General features: G+C 35.1%; 1 protein-coding gene across 6 annotated transcripts in view; it reads right to left on the reverse strand.

Moving 5' to 3' along the window:
• Positions 1-13,503, reverse strand: part of TDRD3 (tudor domain containing 3) — a 147,347-nt gene that overhangs the window by 76,074 nt on the left and 57,770 nt on the right. For 5 of the 6 annotated variants that reach the window (XM_011381013.2, XM_023525133.1, XM_023525129.1 and 2 more), the window contains 3 exons: positions 9,288-9,448; positions 5,714-5,855; positions 937-1,008 (listed from right to left, as the gene is read on the reverse strand). In XM_011381013.2, coding sequence (XP_011379315.1) covers positions 937-1,008; positions 5,714-5,855; positions 9,288-9,448 — 375 coding nt within the window. The remainder of the gene's footprint in view (positions 1-936; positions 1,009-5,713; positions 5,856-9,287; positions 9,449-13,503) is intronic. The other variant, XM_023525124.1, reaches the window with a different exon arrangement.

Below are 13,503 nucleotides of genomic sequence, written 5' to 3' on the forward strand. Positions count from 1 at the left end.
GTTTCCTACCTGTTTCGTCCCCGACTCACCTTCACTCTGAGCCATTACTCTCAAGAAAAATAAAGAGCGAATGCAAAGCAGATTACAAATAGCCAAATGATGGTGGCATCACGTGGCAAAGAGCACGCTGCCACAGGGATTATTCTAGGACTCTCCAGGGACAAAGCAGGGAAAGGCTGGAGGAGCTTGTTCTCAATGTAGTTCGATGCTGAGCACAACCAGAAAGACAAGTAGTCCCAGCAAGCTGAGGAGCTACCTCAGGGTAACGTTTTGCCACAAAGGGTTGACAAATAGGAAAGAGACGGAAAACCCTTAGCTTAAGTGACAGAAGGATCAGGGCTGCCATGGTCGAAAAGGAAAATACCGACTGGAAATAAAATTAAGCCCCTGATGAGATGGGTATTTGGATCGAGGCAGATGAACACACTCTTGGAGGGGACAGCTGGGAAAGCTGGGACAGCAGGCTCTCAAGGGCAACAATGCCCTTCCCTGCCTTCGTTCTCACTTCATGGTCTCATCCTTCTACTTATACTTTTACTCTCTCTCTCTCTCTCTCTTTGGTTTTTAATGAACGAAGTGAGGAATTACAGCATATTTTTATTTTCTTACTTTTGCATTTCTCTCTCTCTCAAAAAAAAAAAAAAAATGCCCCACCACTACCTTATCTTAATTAGTTACAAGCTGCTCTTCAGGGATGCCTCTTAATTTCTTCAATCTTTGGGTTAACAGCTCTTGAGAAATACATCTGCACCAACAATTTAATTACAAAGTAAAGGGAAAAAAAAAACAATTATTAAATTCCTGTACTGAATGTATTTCCATATAACTCCATGACCTCTGAATGAATAGTTTGGCACAAAACTAAACACAGCTTGAATACAAATGAAAAACACTTTTTGCTGATTAAAATTTATCTGCCAACATGAAAGACATTACCTGTCCAAAAGGCACAAAAGGAGGTGGTCCACCTTCAGTTCCAATATTGCTTCTATTGTGTTTTGACAAACTCTGTGAAAAAAGTAAGTCACAAAACAGAAATTTGCATAAAAAATATATTTACAACATTTATAATGCACCAGGAATTATTTTAGCACATTCTTATGGGAACAAGAAAAAAAAGCTTTCTATACGTTATTTCAAACTATATAAAACATTTTATTCCTAACTTCAATAATTAGGCAAAGGTTCTCCCCAATCTTCCCGCACCAAAATACACACTGACATGCAGTTTTCAGAAGTATTTACAAGCTATTCTCATAAAATGAAGACACAGTAAAAAACCTCCTTGACAAGTAGCAAATTCAAAGATAACAGACTTTGGTAATAAGAATTTTACTTTAAAGCATGTTAAAATTGCGATCTAATAGACAAATATTATCTGTAAATTATCTTTAAAATGAATTTTTTAGACATGAAATCTATTAGCAAACAGCACACTTGTGATATTGCAATATAATAAAAAATATATATTTGGTCTTCGTCCCCAGTTCTTGGAACAGAGCTCAGAGTCTAGTGACTGGAAACAGTTTACAGGAATACTGATAACTGTAATTTCTAACTGTTTAAAGAGCTCAGACTGTTACAGTTTATAGTACGAAGACTACTTTCAATTACAATAAAATTTCCTTAATAAAAACTTGTTTTGAAAATAAATTCATATTTTGAAGAAATATTCAACTGATTGTTCTTTAATAAAAATAAGCTTCCAAACTCTACTAATTTTGTTTTCTTCTTCTCCCTAACTTACATTTAGGATTAGAGAAATCACAATATATTATGAAAATGAAAAAAAAAAAATTCTCCTTGCAAAGGCAATTTCTCACATTATAAACTCTTTTGAAAATGTCATACAGAATCTTCAGTCATCTACTCCTTCTATGTATCTATTTATTTGGTTTTGAGCTGTTAACATATATCTGTTAAGCACTAGTTGTCATTTAATACAGCTTTATAACTTTAAACTTTGTAGTGCATTTTTAATAATTATCATTACAGAAAATGTTACCTATGTTCTTACACCATATATAAAAATTAACTCAAAATGGATCAGACCTAAATTAAGAGCTAAATCCACAAAACTTGTAGAAGAAAACGTAACACTGGATTTGGCAATGGCTTCTGGGATATGGCGCTGTAAGCACAGGTAACAAAAGAAAAAAAACAGATAGGTGAACTTCATCAAAATTAAAAACTTTCATGCATCGAAGAACACGATCAATAGAATAAAAAGGCAATCCATGGAACGTGAAAAACATGCAAAATCTGATAAGGGACAGATATCCAAAATACACTGAGAAATTACAAAACAAACAAACAGATTAAAAACTGGCAAAAGACTTAGACATTTCTCCAAAGACATACAAATGGACAATAAGCATATGAAAAGGTGCTAAATATCACTAAGCATCGAGGAAATGCAAATCAAAATCATAATATGATTTTACTTCACACCTATTAGGATAGTTTTATATAAAACCATCCTAATGTGGTTATATCTATCTATTCTTGGTGAGGATATGGAGAAATTGAATCTCTCGTGTATTGTTGACAGGAATGTAAATGGTGCAATAACTGTGGAAAACAATGTGGTAGGTACTCAGAAAAATTAGAGAAGAATCATATAATTCGGCAATTCTACTTCTAGGTATACACCCAAAAGAACTGAAAGCGGAAACTTGAACAGATATTTTTATATGCCATGTTCGTAACAGCATTATTCACAAAAGCCAAAAGGTGAAAACCACCATAATGTCCATCAGTGAATGAATGAACAAAATGTGGTGGTATATATCACTTCACTATATCTATATACATACAATATTTTACAATATATACAATATTTTATTGTATATAAACAACAAATACAATAAAAAGCATACAATATTTGCCCTTTTCTGTCTGGCTCATTTCACCTAGCCTAATGTCTTCACGTTTTATTCGTATTGTAGCATGTGTCAGAATTTTCTAACTTTAAAGCTGAATAATAATGTGAAGTAATAACAATAGGAAATCCTGACACATGCTACAATACGAACAAACCGTGAAGACATTAGGCTAGGTGAAGTGAGCCAGACAGAAAAGGGCACATATTGTAAGATTCCACTTCTGTAAGGTACCTAGTCAAATTCATGGAGACAGAATCAAGGTTGCCAGAGATCAGGAGGAGGTGGGGAATGGCGAGTTAATGTTTGATGGGTACAGAGTTTCAGTTTGGGAAGATACAAAACACTTTCCTTTTCTTCACCTGCATGTAATTTGCTTGCTATAGCTATACCTGCACATGGTTTAAATACTTGTCGATGTTCCCTTGCCCTATTTATTTTATAAGAATGTTTAGGACCCCATTCCTTCCAAAATTAATTCTATGGTTTATGATCTCTATCTGTACATTTGATTTCTATGTGTACTACCTGCCAGATGCTCAAGTAATTGAGCTCTCCATGGTTTCTATGTAGCTATGGTTACCAAATCAAAAACTACAAAACCAAAGAGAACTATAATTATATTAAGCAGTTTTTAAACTCTTTTTAATGTAAATTTTTATTCCCTCTATCAAGAAATACTAACAGGCTTTTAGGAAATAAAGTGCAAAGATATATAATAAAGCATTACAAGGACAACTATTAACGTGCGTGCGTGCGTGCATGTGTGTGTGTTTGTGTTAGGGGTGAGGAAGTTCCTAGGAATGTTTAATTGACTTTTCAGTCCAGTGAAGTAGTTCTGGCTGGGTTGGGAAAATTACCTTAGATGTTGGTCTGACTTGAGAAGATCTTACCGCATTTTAAAAAATCCCTAATGATAATAAAAACACAACATATCGACTTGTGAAAGGAAAGGATTACATAAAACGAGTGAGATTTTGCTGGGAGATTCAAAGTTCATAAACTTAGCTATTTATGTAAAACTATTAAAACATTACTTGCTTTTGTAACATTTTCAACTAAACCAGGCAGTTACGGAACATTATCTTATACTGCATAGTACAGCGGCCCAAAATGTAGCACATTATTTCACAATGAATGAGTACCAAGAAATAAAAAATGTGCTTGAATTCTCCTTATTTACCTTCCAACAAGGACACTTTCAAATTAAGAAAACAGAAAAGAGTGATGTATCATAAAGTACCAAAAGCTCGAAATATTGCTAGGCTCCTTGGCTCACTTTAGACAACAGGCAAGATTTGAGAGTGGCACAAGAACATCCATTTTAGCTCAAAGAGTAACCAGTTTTATGTGCTTTGTAATTCACTTGTTTCACAATTATTTGTTATAACGTTTATTACAGGTTAAGACTCAGAGCTAATACTTTAGACATACAAAAAAAGACTCAGCTCAATCACCCAATAGCTATCTAATCATAAAATAAGCTAGTTAACAGTTCTTCAAAGTCCACTTTGTGATCTTTATGGACGTAATACCCCCCGCTACAAGACTGTAAGAAGTATTACATGATATACACATGCAAGAGGCCGGCACAATACCTACAGACTGTTCACAAATATTCATAGAATTAAACAAAGATAACACAAACAAGAATTCTGACCTTAAGAAGCTTATGATCTATTAAAGGAGATAAGAAATAAGCATAATTTTAGTGCTAGGTAAAAAGTAATACACTTCTTAATATGGACAAAGTGTTCTAAGATTTCAAAAAAGGAACAACAACTATATGAAGAAGTAAGCATTGATCTGACTCTAAAAGCCCAGGGACAATTTGGCCATGCAGGGATTCCTACAGAGAAAATAAGATGAATGGTATAACAATGGTAAAATCTTTTTTTTCTGAAGTATAACTGAGGAAAGCATAGAGCACAAAGAAAGAGTAAGTAGTTTTGTTTGACTAGAACAAAATCTATGTGAAATAATTTAGAAAGCTGAAAAGGTAAACTGGAAATAGGTCTAGATTATAAATGGCCTTGAATCTCAAATTAAGGCATTTGAACTAAAAGCAGAGTGTGACATGTTCTGAGTTATGCTGAAGGAAGATAATCTGGCAGAAGTGCATAAAATGAATTAGAAGATGGGAAAAGAATATGTGGAGAGTCCAGTTAAAAGGCTACTGTAGCAGTGCAGGAGACAGACACTAAAGATTTAAACTACAGAAACGGCAACAGACCCAGGGAGCTAGGGAGCAAGAGACTGACAGGAGATCTGACTGCAGAGGGCCAACAGAATTGGTTGCTGGAAGCTAAGTAGAGGACGAATACTAGATAACCTAGATGACTAGAAGGATGAAGATATTAACATAAATGGGGGAAGGAGTGACTAGGAAGACAAAAAGCCATAAAGAACTCCTTCATTATAGCGAGATTTCAACTTGCTTTCATTTGTATGTATGTGCATATGTAGATAAAAACAGCACACATGTGATGTTTTTATATGTGTATGCACAAACACTTGTTTTTTGCAGAAAGAATTATACACAGATACATTACACACAGTTTATAACTAGTATCCTGGCAGTTTTGAAAACACATAACTTTTAAAAATATGTAATAAAATGTAAAAAAATACCGAAAAATGACACCTGCTTTAGAGGAACATGTTTAAACAAAGGTAGATAGTTTCTGTAACAATTACTGTATTCAATTCAACTCTGACACAGAGAACAAACGTAACTATTCATGACGAGAAGGTCTCCCGAACACAGAGAACACAATAAAAAGGGTGCGGTGTTTTAAAAGCTGAAGCCATTCTCCTCAGTTGACACTTACTCTCTGCAACTCCCACTTTTCAACAAGGTGTTCTACTTCACCGCCAAGAACTGTGGTGTTCGAGTCATTCAGGAGCAGGAATCCGTTTTTTATGTCCACTATGCCCGAGAGTTTAACTTTAGTTCCAGGTGGTGTGTTCAGGCTGAAGCAAAGCAAAGCAAAGCAAAACAAAAACAAAAACAAAAACAAACAAAAACCCCATTAAAACAAGTACTTCAGTCTCATATTATAACCTAGACAAGTTCTTCCAAATGCACCAACATGACAACAATTTTTCAGGAGATGGACTGTACAGTGTGAAATGATCACCGAGGAGGAAGTCAGAAGTCCATGTGCAAGACTGTCCTCTCTACTTCAATGACAAAGAAATGAACTTCAGTTTCCAAATGTGAAAAAAATTGTGGACAATAAAAATGGCCCCTCACAAATTTGAGAACAAGATAAATAGAATAAAAGATTTAATAAGAATACTTTCTCAATAATGCCAGGCTGTACAAATATGATTTGCCATTTTATTCCTTTGAGCTTTGACTGTACATTGCAAAGACATGCTATAGTACAAAATTAAATTTTATTACAGAAAAACATATCTGAGCAGTAATCGTCCTAGAAATTTTACATCTATATGAGCTACTATACTCCACAAAAAATAATGTTCTTTTTTTTGTTAACCATTTAGTTAAAGATCAAATGAGCTATTTACACTAAAGCACATTAATTTTCAAAGGGCTTTTCTATAATTGGCTAATATTATCAGATTTGGGACAAACATTACATCATGACCCCTTTTATAGAAACCAGAGACAAGATGTTTATCCTCCTACCAAACTCTTGGTAAAAGAAACAACAGAAGAAATCCCTTTCATCATAGAGGTTCATTCTAAAGTGAACTTAAAGTCTTAAGCCTCACCCCATCTCCCTGCACATAAAGCAAGGGGTAAAGCACTCCAAACAGGAGCAAATACTGTCCTAAGACACTTAGGATGAATCAGAAAATCATGCAGAAATGGCTTGACGTTGTTCACATTTTAAAAGCTCGTCACATTTAGGTAAAAATTTTTTTTCAAAAGTATATTCACCATGTGCTGATATGTGCAACAGCCGTGAAAACACGGATGTCACTAGTCTATTCTGAAGAAAGATGCCTGATAAACTAGTTGTTAATAATAAGAAATGGAATATGCCTGTTTTTAAAGCTTCAAAGATTATATGCAGAGTAAGATTTTATGTTACATGCCACTGAGTTGGCTCTGACTCCTGGCGACCCTATGAGTGACATCTACAGTGTCCTTTCCTCAAATGCCAGACTCAGCTCCTCCAGACTCACATCTATGGCTTTTTTTAAGGAGTCAATCCATCTCAGATTTGGTCCCCTCTTTTCCTGCTGCCTACTATTTTTTCTCAACATTATTGTCTTTTCAAAGAACCCTGCCTTATTATGATGCATCCAAAGCAGGACAGCTTCAGTTTTGTCATTTTTGCCTCCAGAGATGTTTTCAGGCTTAATTTGAGCTAGGACCCACTGTTCATTTTTCTGGTGGTCCAGGGTATTCATAGAGCTCTCCTCCGACACCGTATTTCAAAGACATTACCTGGTAAAAAGTACTCTGAGAACCCCAAGCTTAATCATCCTCAGTCATTATACGTAACGTACAGAATACAAAGCCATGAACCGCTTGCCTAACCTAACTCTTAAGCACGGGGCTCTTTGGTGGTATATGCGTAAACTTCGGGCAATGTCTATCAGACTTCGAGATCAGCAACAACTGAATACAGTTTTGCTAAGTGGAGAAGTTTTTCCCAATTCCAGGCAATCGGCAGATTGGGATTTTCATTTAGGGACAAATGAAAAAAATAAGCACCAAGGATACCAGGCTGCAGTTACTTTATCTCTAAAGAAATTACTAATAAATTATATATTATTTACATTAGTCCTATGTGTGTTCTTCAAAATTATTTTAACCAATAATTTTGTAGAAATTGGTAAAATTAGCAAATGTTGAAACATAAAATGAATAATACAAGAAACTACATAAGACCTTTAAAAATGGGATGCAAATTACAGGGGCATTTAAATTGTGATAACATTGCTTTGAAACTTAAGGCTAACCTGAAAGCAGATGATGAACTATTTTTTTTGTAATATGCATTTTTTTCTAAACTCTTCCTAACAAGGGTAAGAGGAAAAAAAAATGTCAAATTAATTGAAGATGGATCTACAATTTCATTAGGATAACTGATAAAGACTGTCACCCACCAGATTACATAGTTCTACTCCCAAAAATGATAAACAAGTATTAAAATTTTAATATAATTTGTACTGCATCACCTTTGGGGTTATAACTAACCCTTTGATTTAATTACTACTTTATTGGTACCCCAAAGTACTTTTACTCCATCTTCATTGCAATTTTAAGCAAAGTAAAACACAACAACAAAAAAAAACGAAACGAAACTGGGAGAAGCGAGGCGAGAGGCAGGGTGGAGGAGAGACGCAAGAGAAATGCAGTGCCCACGGGAGGGATGCAGCCACTGAGCGTGGCACACGCGGTTCCCGACCGCCCACGCTCCCTCCCACGCGCTACCACTCGGCATCGCCTAAGCGCCTCCGGACGCACTTGCTCGTGTCAGTCCTCCTCCCATCTCCCTCAAAGCGCCCATTATATTTTAAGTCCCATTCTGGGTCCCCCAGGTAGAGGTAATTTTCTGGACTCCTAATCCTTTCAGTTGACATATTATAATTTGTAAGCTATGTGCTACTTGGGAGCAAAATCTAAATAAACCCTGTTTTACCTCTGTATCTCCAGCACCAGTCAAGTGGATGCTAAATACTTGTTAAATGCGTGCTCAGGAGAGAAATACAGTCTCAGAATTTACATTAAATGAAAAAGCTCAGAGCAGCAAACATAAGTATGTAAAATGACTAAGAGCAAAAAGGGGGATTTGCAAGTGTCCATTGAAAATGTCTACTTCAGAACAGAGTTCAAACTGACCTATTGGGGACACCGAAGATAAAGGAGACACTTTCCCTTCCTTACTGCTTTTCTCCATTCCAATAGTCATGACTCTATAAATCTCTCAATAATAGCCGAAAGAAAGATTTGAAACTGTTTTCCTTGTGGAGTTCTTCCTTCTCTTAGAAGGTAGAGTGGCACACAACCTCTCTGCTTCAACCATCTCCTCAGAAAACTCACTCGCCTATAAACTTTCCTAAGACACTAAATGGTGTGTTGGACACAGCTAAATAACAAACTTATTTAAAGAAATTCTGTTTGTTCTGGGCAATTTTTGAATGACTTAAAATTTACTAGGATAAAACTGAAAAGATTACTTTTCACACAAGAACACCTTAAATTTCTGTTTTTATAAATTAATACTGAAGCAAGGAGTAAATAATTCCATTCTTAACTTTCTATACAGATAAAGAGAACTATAACTCCTAAATTGCTTCTGAAAAACTGCAACATGCACTTAAAAGTTCATTCCTTCTTTTCAAAGTTCTTAAAACGAAATCCATTCTGAATAGCACCTTCAAACACTCTGAAACGAATACACAAAATAAAGTGCCGATCACCTTATTTTTGACATATGACTATACTCTACGGCTGTGCAGCTGATATGGCCATCAGTCATCTGCAGACGCAGCATTCTTGGTGCAGCCTGCGATTCTTCATTATCCTTTGGTGCAGCAACATTGCGAATTTTTTGTATTTGCAAAACACATGGACCTTCAAGCTGTCAAAACACAAAGGAATAAATATCACTTCCTAGCCACAGCTTTGTTTTCATTTACAGTGTTTCTCTTCTACTTAATGGTCATATTTTATGATTTATAATGATAACTTCAATTCAATAAGGTCAAAATGAAATTATATTACATAGGTCTGGGGTTTTTTTTTTTTGCATTTAATGATAAAACTTCAAAAGGGTATCCTGAACAACTTAAAAAAAAAAGTTATTCTGAATTCACTTTCAGGAAGTAACAAGAAAATAAAATTTTAAAACAAAGTTATATTTCTCAATTAAAGGTGTATTAATAGATGTTTTAGTCTTATGTGCTCTAAATCATTCACACACATCCCCCTTCCCTCTTATGTACCTCAAGGGATGTTCTGGAATTAAACACTTGGTAGATTTTTATAGAAACATTAACTTTACAGCAGTAGTTAAAAGAAACGCTTTCTGTTAAAAAACATCGAGTTTAAAGTACACCCTCTTCTGGCATTAATGAAGAATACAATAATCCAAAATTTAAACTATAAAGTTCAATAAGTGTGAGCTATACTTATTTTCACATTTCCTTTTTAACTGAATTTAAATCTAATGCTATATTATATATACTGGCAGTAAGAAGAAGAAATGTTCTCTTTGGCCACATTTCAAAGACAAATGTCATTGATGGACTAACTAGCTATTAAGTTAAAAGTTTTATATAATAAAACGCTTATGGCACAATTAGGAAATGACAGCAAATTCTGCTTACATGTCTAAAAAAGAAATTTAACATAACGGTACTTATCACATTATTAAACATTATACCTTTAAGTAGTATCATACCTGCAAAGAAAAAAAGGGCTACTTTTTGTTATAAATGGTCTTTTAAAGAAAATCTTTCTGTATATTAGTTTAATTTATATTTTCAGCAAAGAGAAATGTGAAATGATTAACATTTACGCTTAATTTCTCAAGTTAGCATGTCCCCAAGTTGACGATTTCCTACTCCATATTTATCACTATTAGGCCCGCAAAGGAATAATTTGGTCATAAATTTAGGCCTAGATAATAAAATTAGAGAAAAGTACTAAAATTTCATCTAAATTTTAGTTACAAACAAAAATTTCAAGTTGAAACAAAACGCTTAACAGGTATAGATAAGCTGCTAATTCAGGATAAACTTTTACATTTGTTTTTAGCATCATTAAAATAAAAATATTCTCTTTATTTAGAGTGTTAAAATAAAGATATTCTCTTTATTTATCCAACACGGTTCCCCAAGCACGTGTCTACTTAATACAAACTGAAATTAAAAATTCAATTCTTTGGCCGCACTGGCCACAGTTCAAGCATCCTGCACCTGGACCACACAGATGCAGACTGTCTATGTCACTGCGAGAAGTCCTATTAGACAACCAGCAGTGACCTAGAGCTACGTGTTCCCAAGGGGACTTGTGCACCCTAGGGAGAGCACACTCACTGAAGTACATGTGAGGGAAACACTTGTTTCTGTTCAATTCTTAGTAAAAAAGAAATTAAACTTTCCTAACATTTCGTATCCAGAGCAACAAGGAAACCCTTGCTCAATCCACATGACATACAGCTCACGAGGCATCTTGACGGAATCTGGGGAGTTCTGCATCCCAAGGGTGTTGACAAGGCACCCTCACTGGTTTGTTTGCTTTCAATGTGCTACGATAAACTGCCTTTTATTTGTCCATGGTTAAATGGATAGATGGATTATACTACCTAGTTTTAACCTTTAATGCTTACAAAACGTATAAGTAGCTTCAAAAAATTCTGCCAAAGAAACACAAATGAAGATAATGCCAACAATGAAACACACAGTGGGAACAGAAGCATTTTTGCTCATCTCCTACCTGTGATTGACCATGAGAACAGAAAACTGGGGAGCGCTAGCGGGGAATGCCTGCCCCCAATTGTTGATGTTTCCTAGCAAGCAGTGAGTTTACTTATTTAATTACTCCAACTCCTGGCTTCTCCATCCCTTTAGTTTATTAAATAGTGGCCCCTTCAAAAGATACATCCCCCTGGAACCTGTAAATGCAATCTTACTTGGGAAAAGAGCCGTTGCGTATATGATAAAGGCCAGGATCTAGAGATGAGATCATCCTAGATTAGGATGAGTCTGAAATCCAAAGAAAAGAGAAGGGAAAATAAACATGAAGACACAGGGAATAAAGGCCATGTGAAGACAGACATGGAAGAGGCAGTTACACATCTACAAGCCAAGGAACAACAAAGACTGCCCGCAGCTAGGAGAGGCTAGGAGAGAGGCATGAAACGGATTATCCCTCAGCGCCTGCAAGAGGAAACAACCCCGCTGACACCTTGAGTTTAGACTTCTGGCCTATAGAACTGTGAAGGAATAAGTTTCTGCCATTTTATGCTACCAAGTTTATCATAATTTGTTACAAGCCTCAGGAAACTATCATGCCCACTTATGGACTGACTCATCTGATTGGGAAGAGTATACTATACATACATATATTATAGGGCTTATCCTCACCCTTCTTTTTCATGGGATCTAGGTGAGGACTCTGAGGGAGAAGATACTGACTCGCCCTCCTCTGGGTTGGCACTGCCATGAGGATGTACAAGTCTGCCTGGTTTGTGGTTCAGTTCATGGATCCATTTGGCTCTCCCACTAAACCACATCTTGCAAATTAATTTTTATCAATAGTAAAGTTTATATTTTGGCCCACATCTGCCACTCCTTTACTTCGCAACTGATTCAAAACCGAAGTAGAAAAGGAAGTACTCTTTATTTGACTCATCTTAGAAACTTCCAACAAATTATACATACTCTTTTGATAGTCACTTCTCAGTTTGAATCATAAAACCTTAAGATTGGTGATTCCATAATTCAGAAATATTCTATAAGTAAACCAGCAGATATAATGAATTTTTGTCATTATGTTTACAATATTCAGTTTATTATATTCTGTAGTCAAAAACAGGTAAGTACTGAACCTAAATAAAACACAGATAGTAGAAATACTATGATTCTAAGATGCTAAATCTTAACTTTAACCTTGAATTTAAAATCATCTAAAAAACATCCACAAAACTGGTTGAGAATTAATTAACTTCAAAATCTTTGTTCAACTAATGCCAAGGGCATCCTCAACGTAAAATAAAAAGACATCAATGTTAAATGAAAATAATGAAAAACAAATCTTGACTGCCCACGATTTCTTTAATGTTTGATTTTCTCTTCTGCATAAATGATAAGGAATAGGTAGAAGAAATTACTGTAAAAATTTTAAAAAGGTAAAAAAATTTATCATTGTATCTCCAGGCAAAATCTCTAATAAACAGTATCAAGTATCTGCCAGAAATATTCTCTGAGGCCAAAGAATCCATCCAGGCTTCATTCCTTTCTCTCTGTAGGTGAACGGGCACCTCTGTCATCTGAACTCCTAACTAGTGATACCAACCAATATGGAATATCAGATTTAAATGGCTATATTAGTTTATTGATTTACTAATCATATTAAATAACATCCTTGCTTACAATCACTCTCCAAAGTTTGGATGACATGAAACCAGTTATCTGATCATACCTAGATAGTTAAAATTGATATTTTTTTAGGACTCTAAAAACCATTTAAATTTAGACATTCTATGATCTATGAAATATCTGCCAGCCATTTCTTTTTATAATCATATCACTTTCCTTGAGAAATAAACTTCTCAGTCTATACCTAACAACATAAGCGTCACATTCTCCACTAACCCTAGAAACAGGGCCATGTACACAGAAGGAATCTATGAGTATGATTAAGTTCTGATCAATCTTCCATCATAATTGCAAAGTGGGCTAAAACTAAAAAAAAATAAAAAACAGTTTCATTTGCCACAGTCCTTGTAAGCACTTAAAATCACAATTCATTTCTTTCTTTATTGCTACTTCCAAAAGCATTTCCAGTGGCTTCCACAGAGATTCCCTGTGGTTCATTTTCTCATCAACTCATTCATATCCAGAAAAGTTTTTGGCGGGACTGTTCACATCTTTACCTTATTATCAAAGCAACTGAGGAAAGATTCAAGAA

The sequence above is a fragment of the Pteropus vampyrus genome, unplaced genomic scaffold, assembly GCF_000151845.1.
Source record: "Pteropus vampyrus isolate Shadow unplaced genomic scaffold, Pvam_2.0 Scaffold13, whole genome shotgun sequence".
Taxonomy (NCBI): Eukaryota; Metazoa; Chordata; class Mammalia; order Chiroptera; family Pteropodidae; genus Pteropus; species Pteropus vampyrus.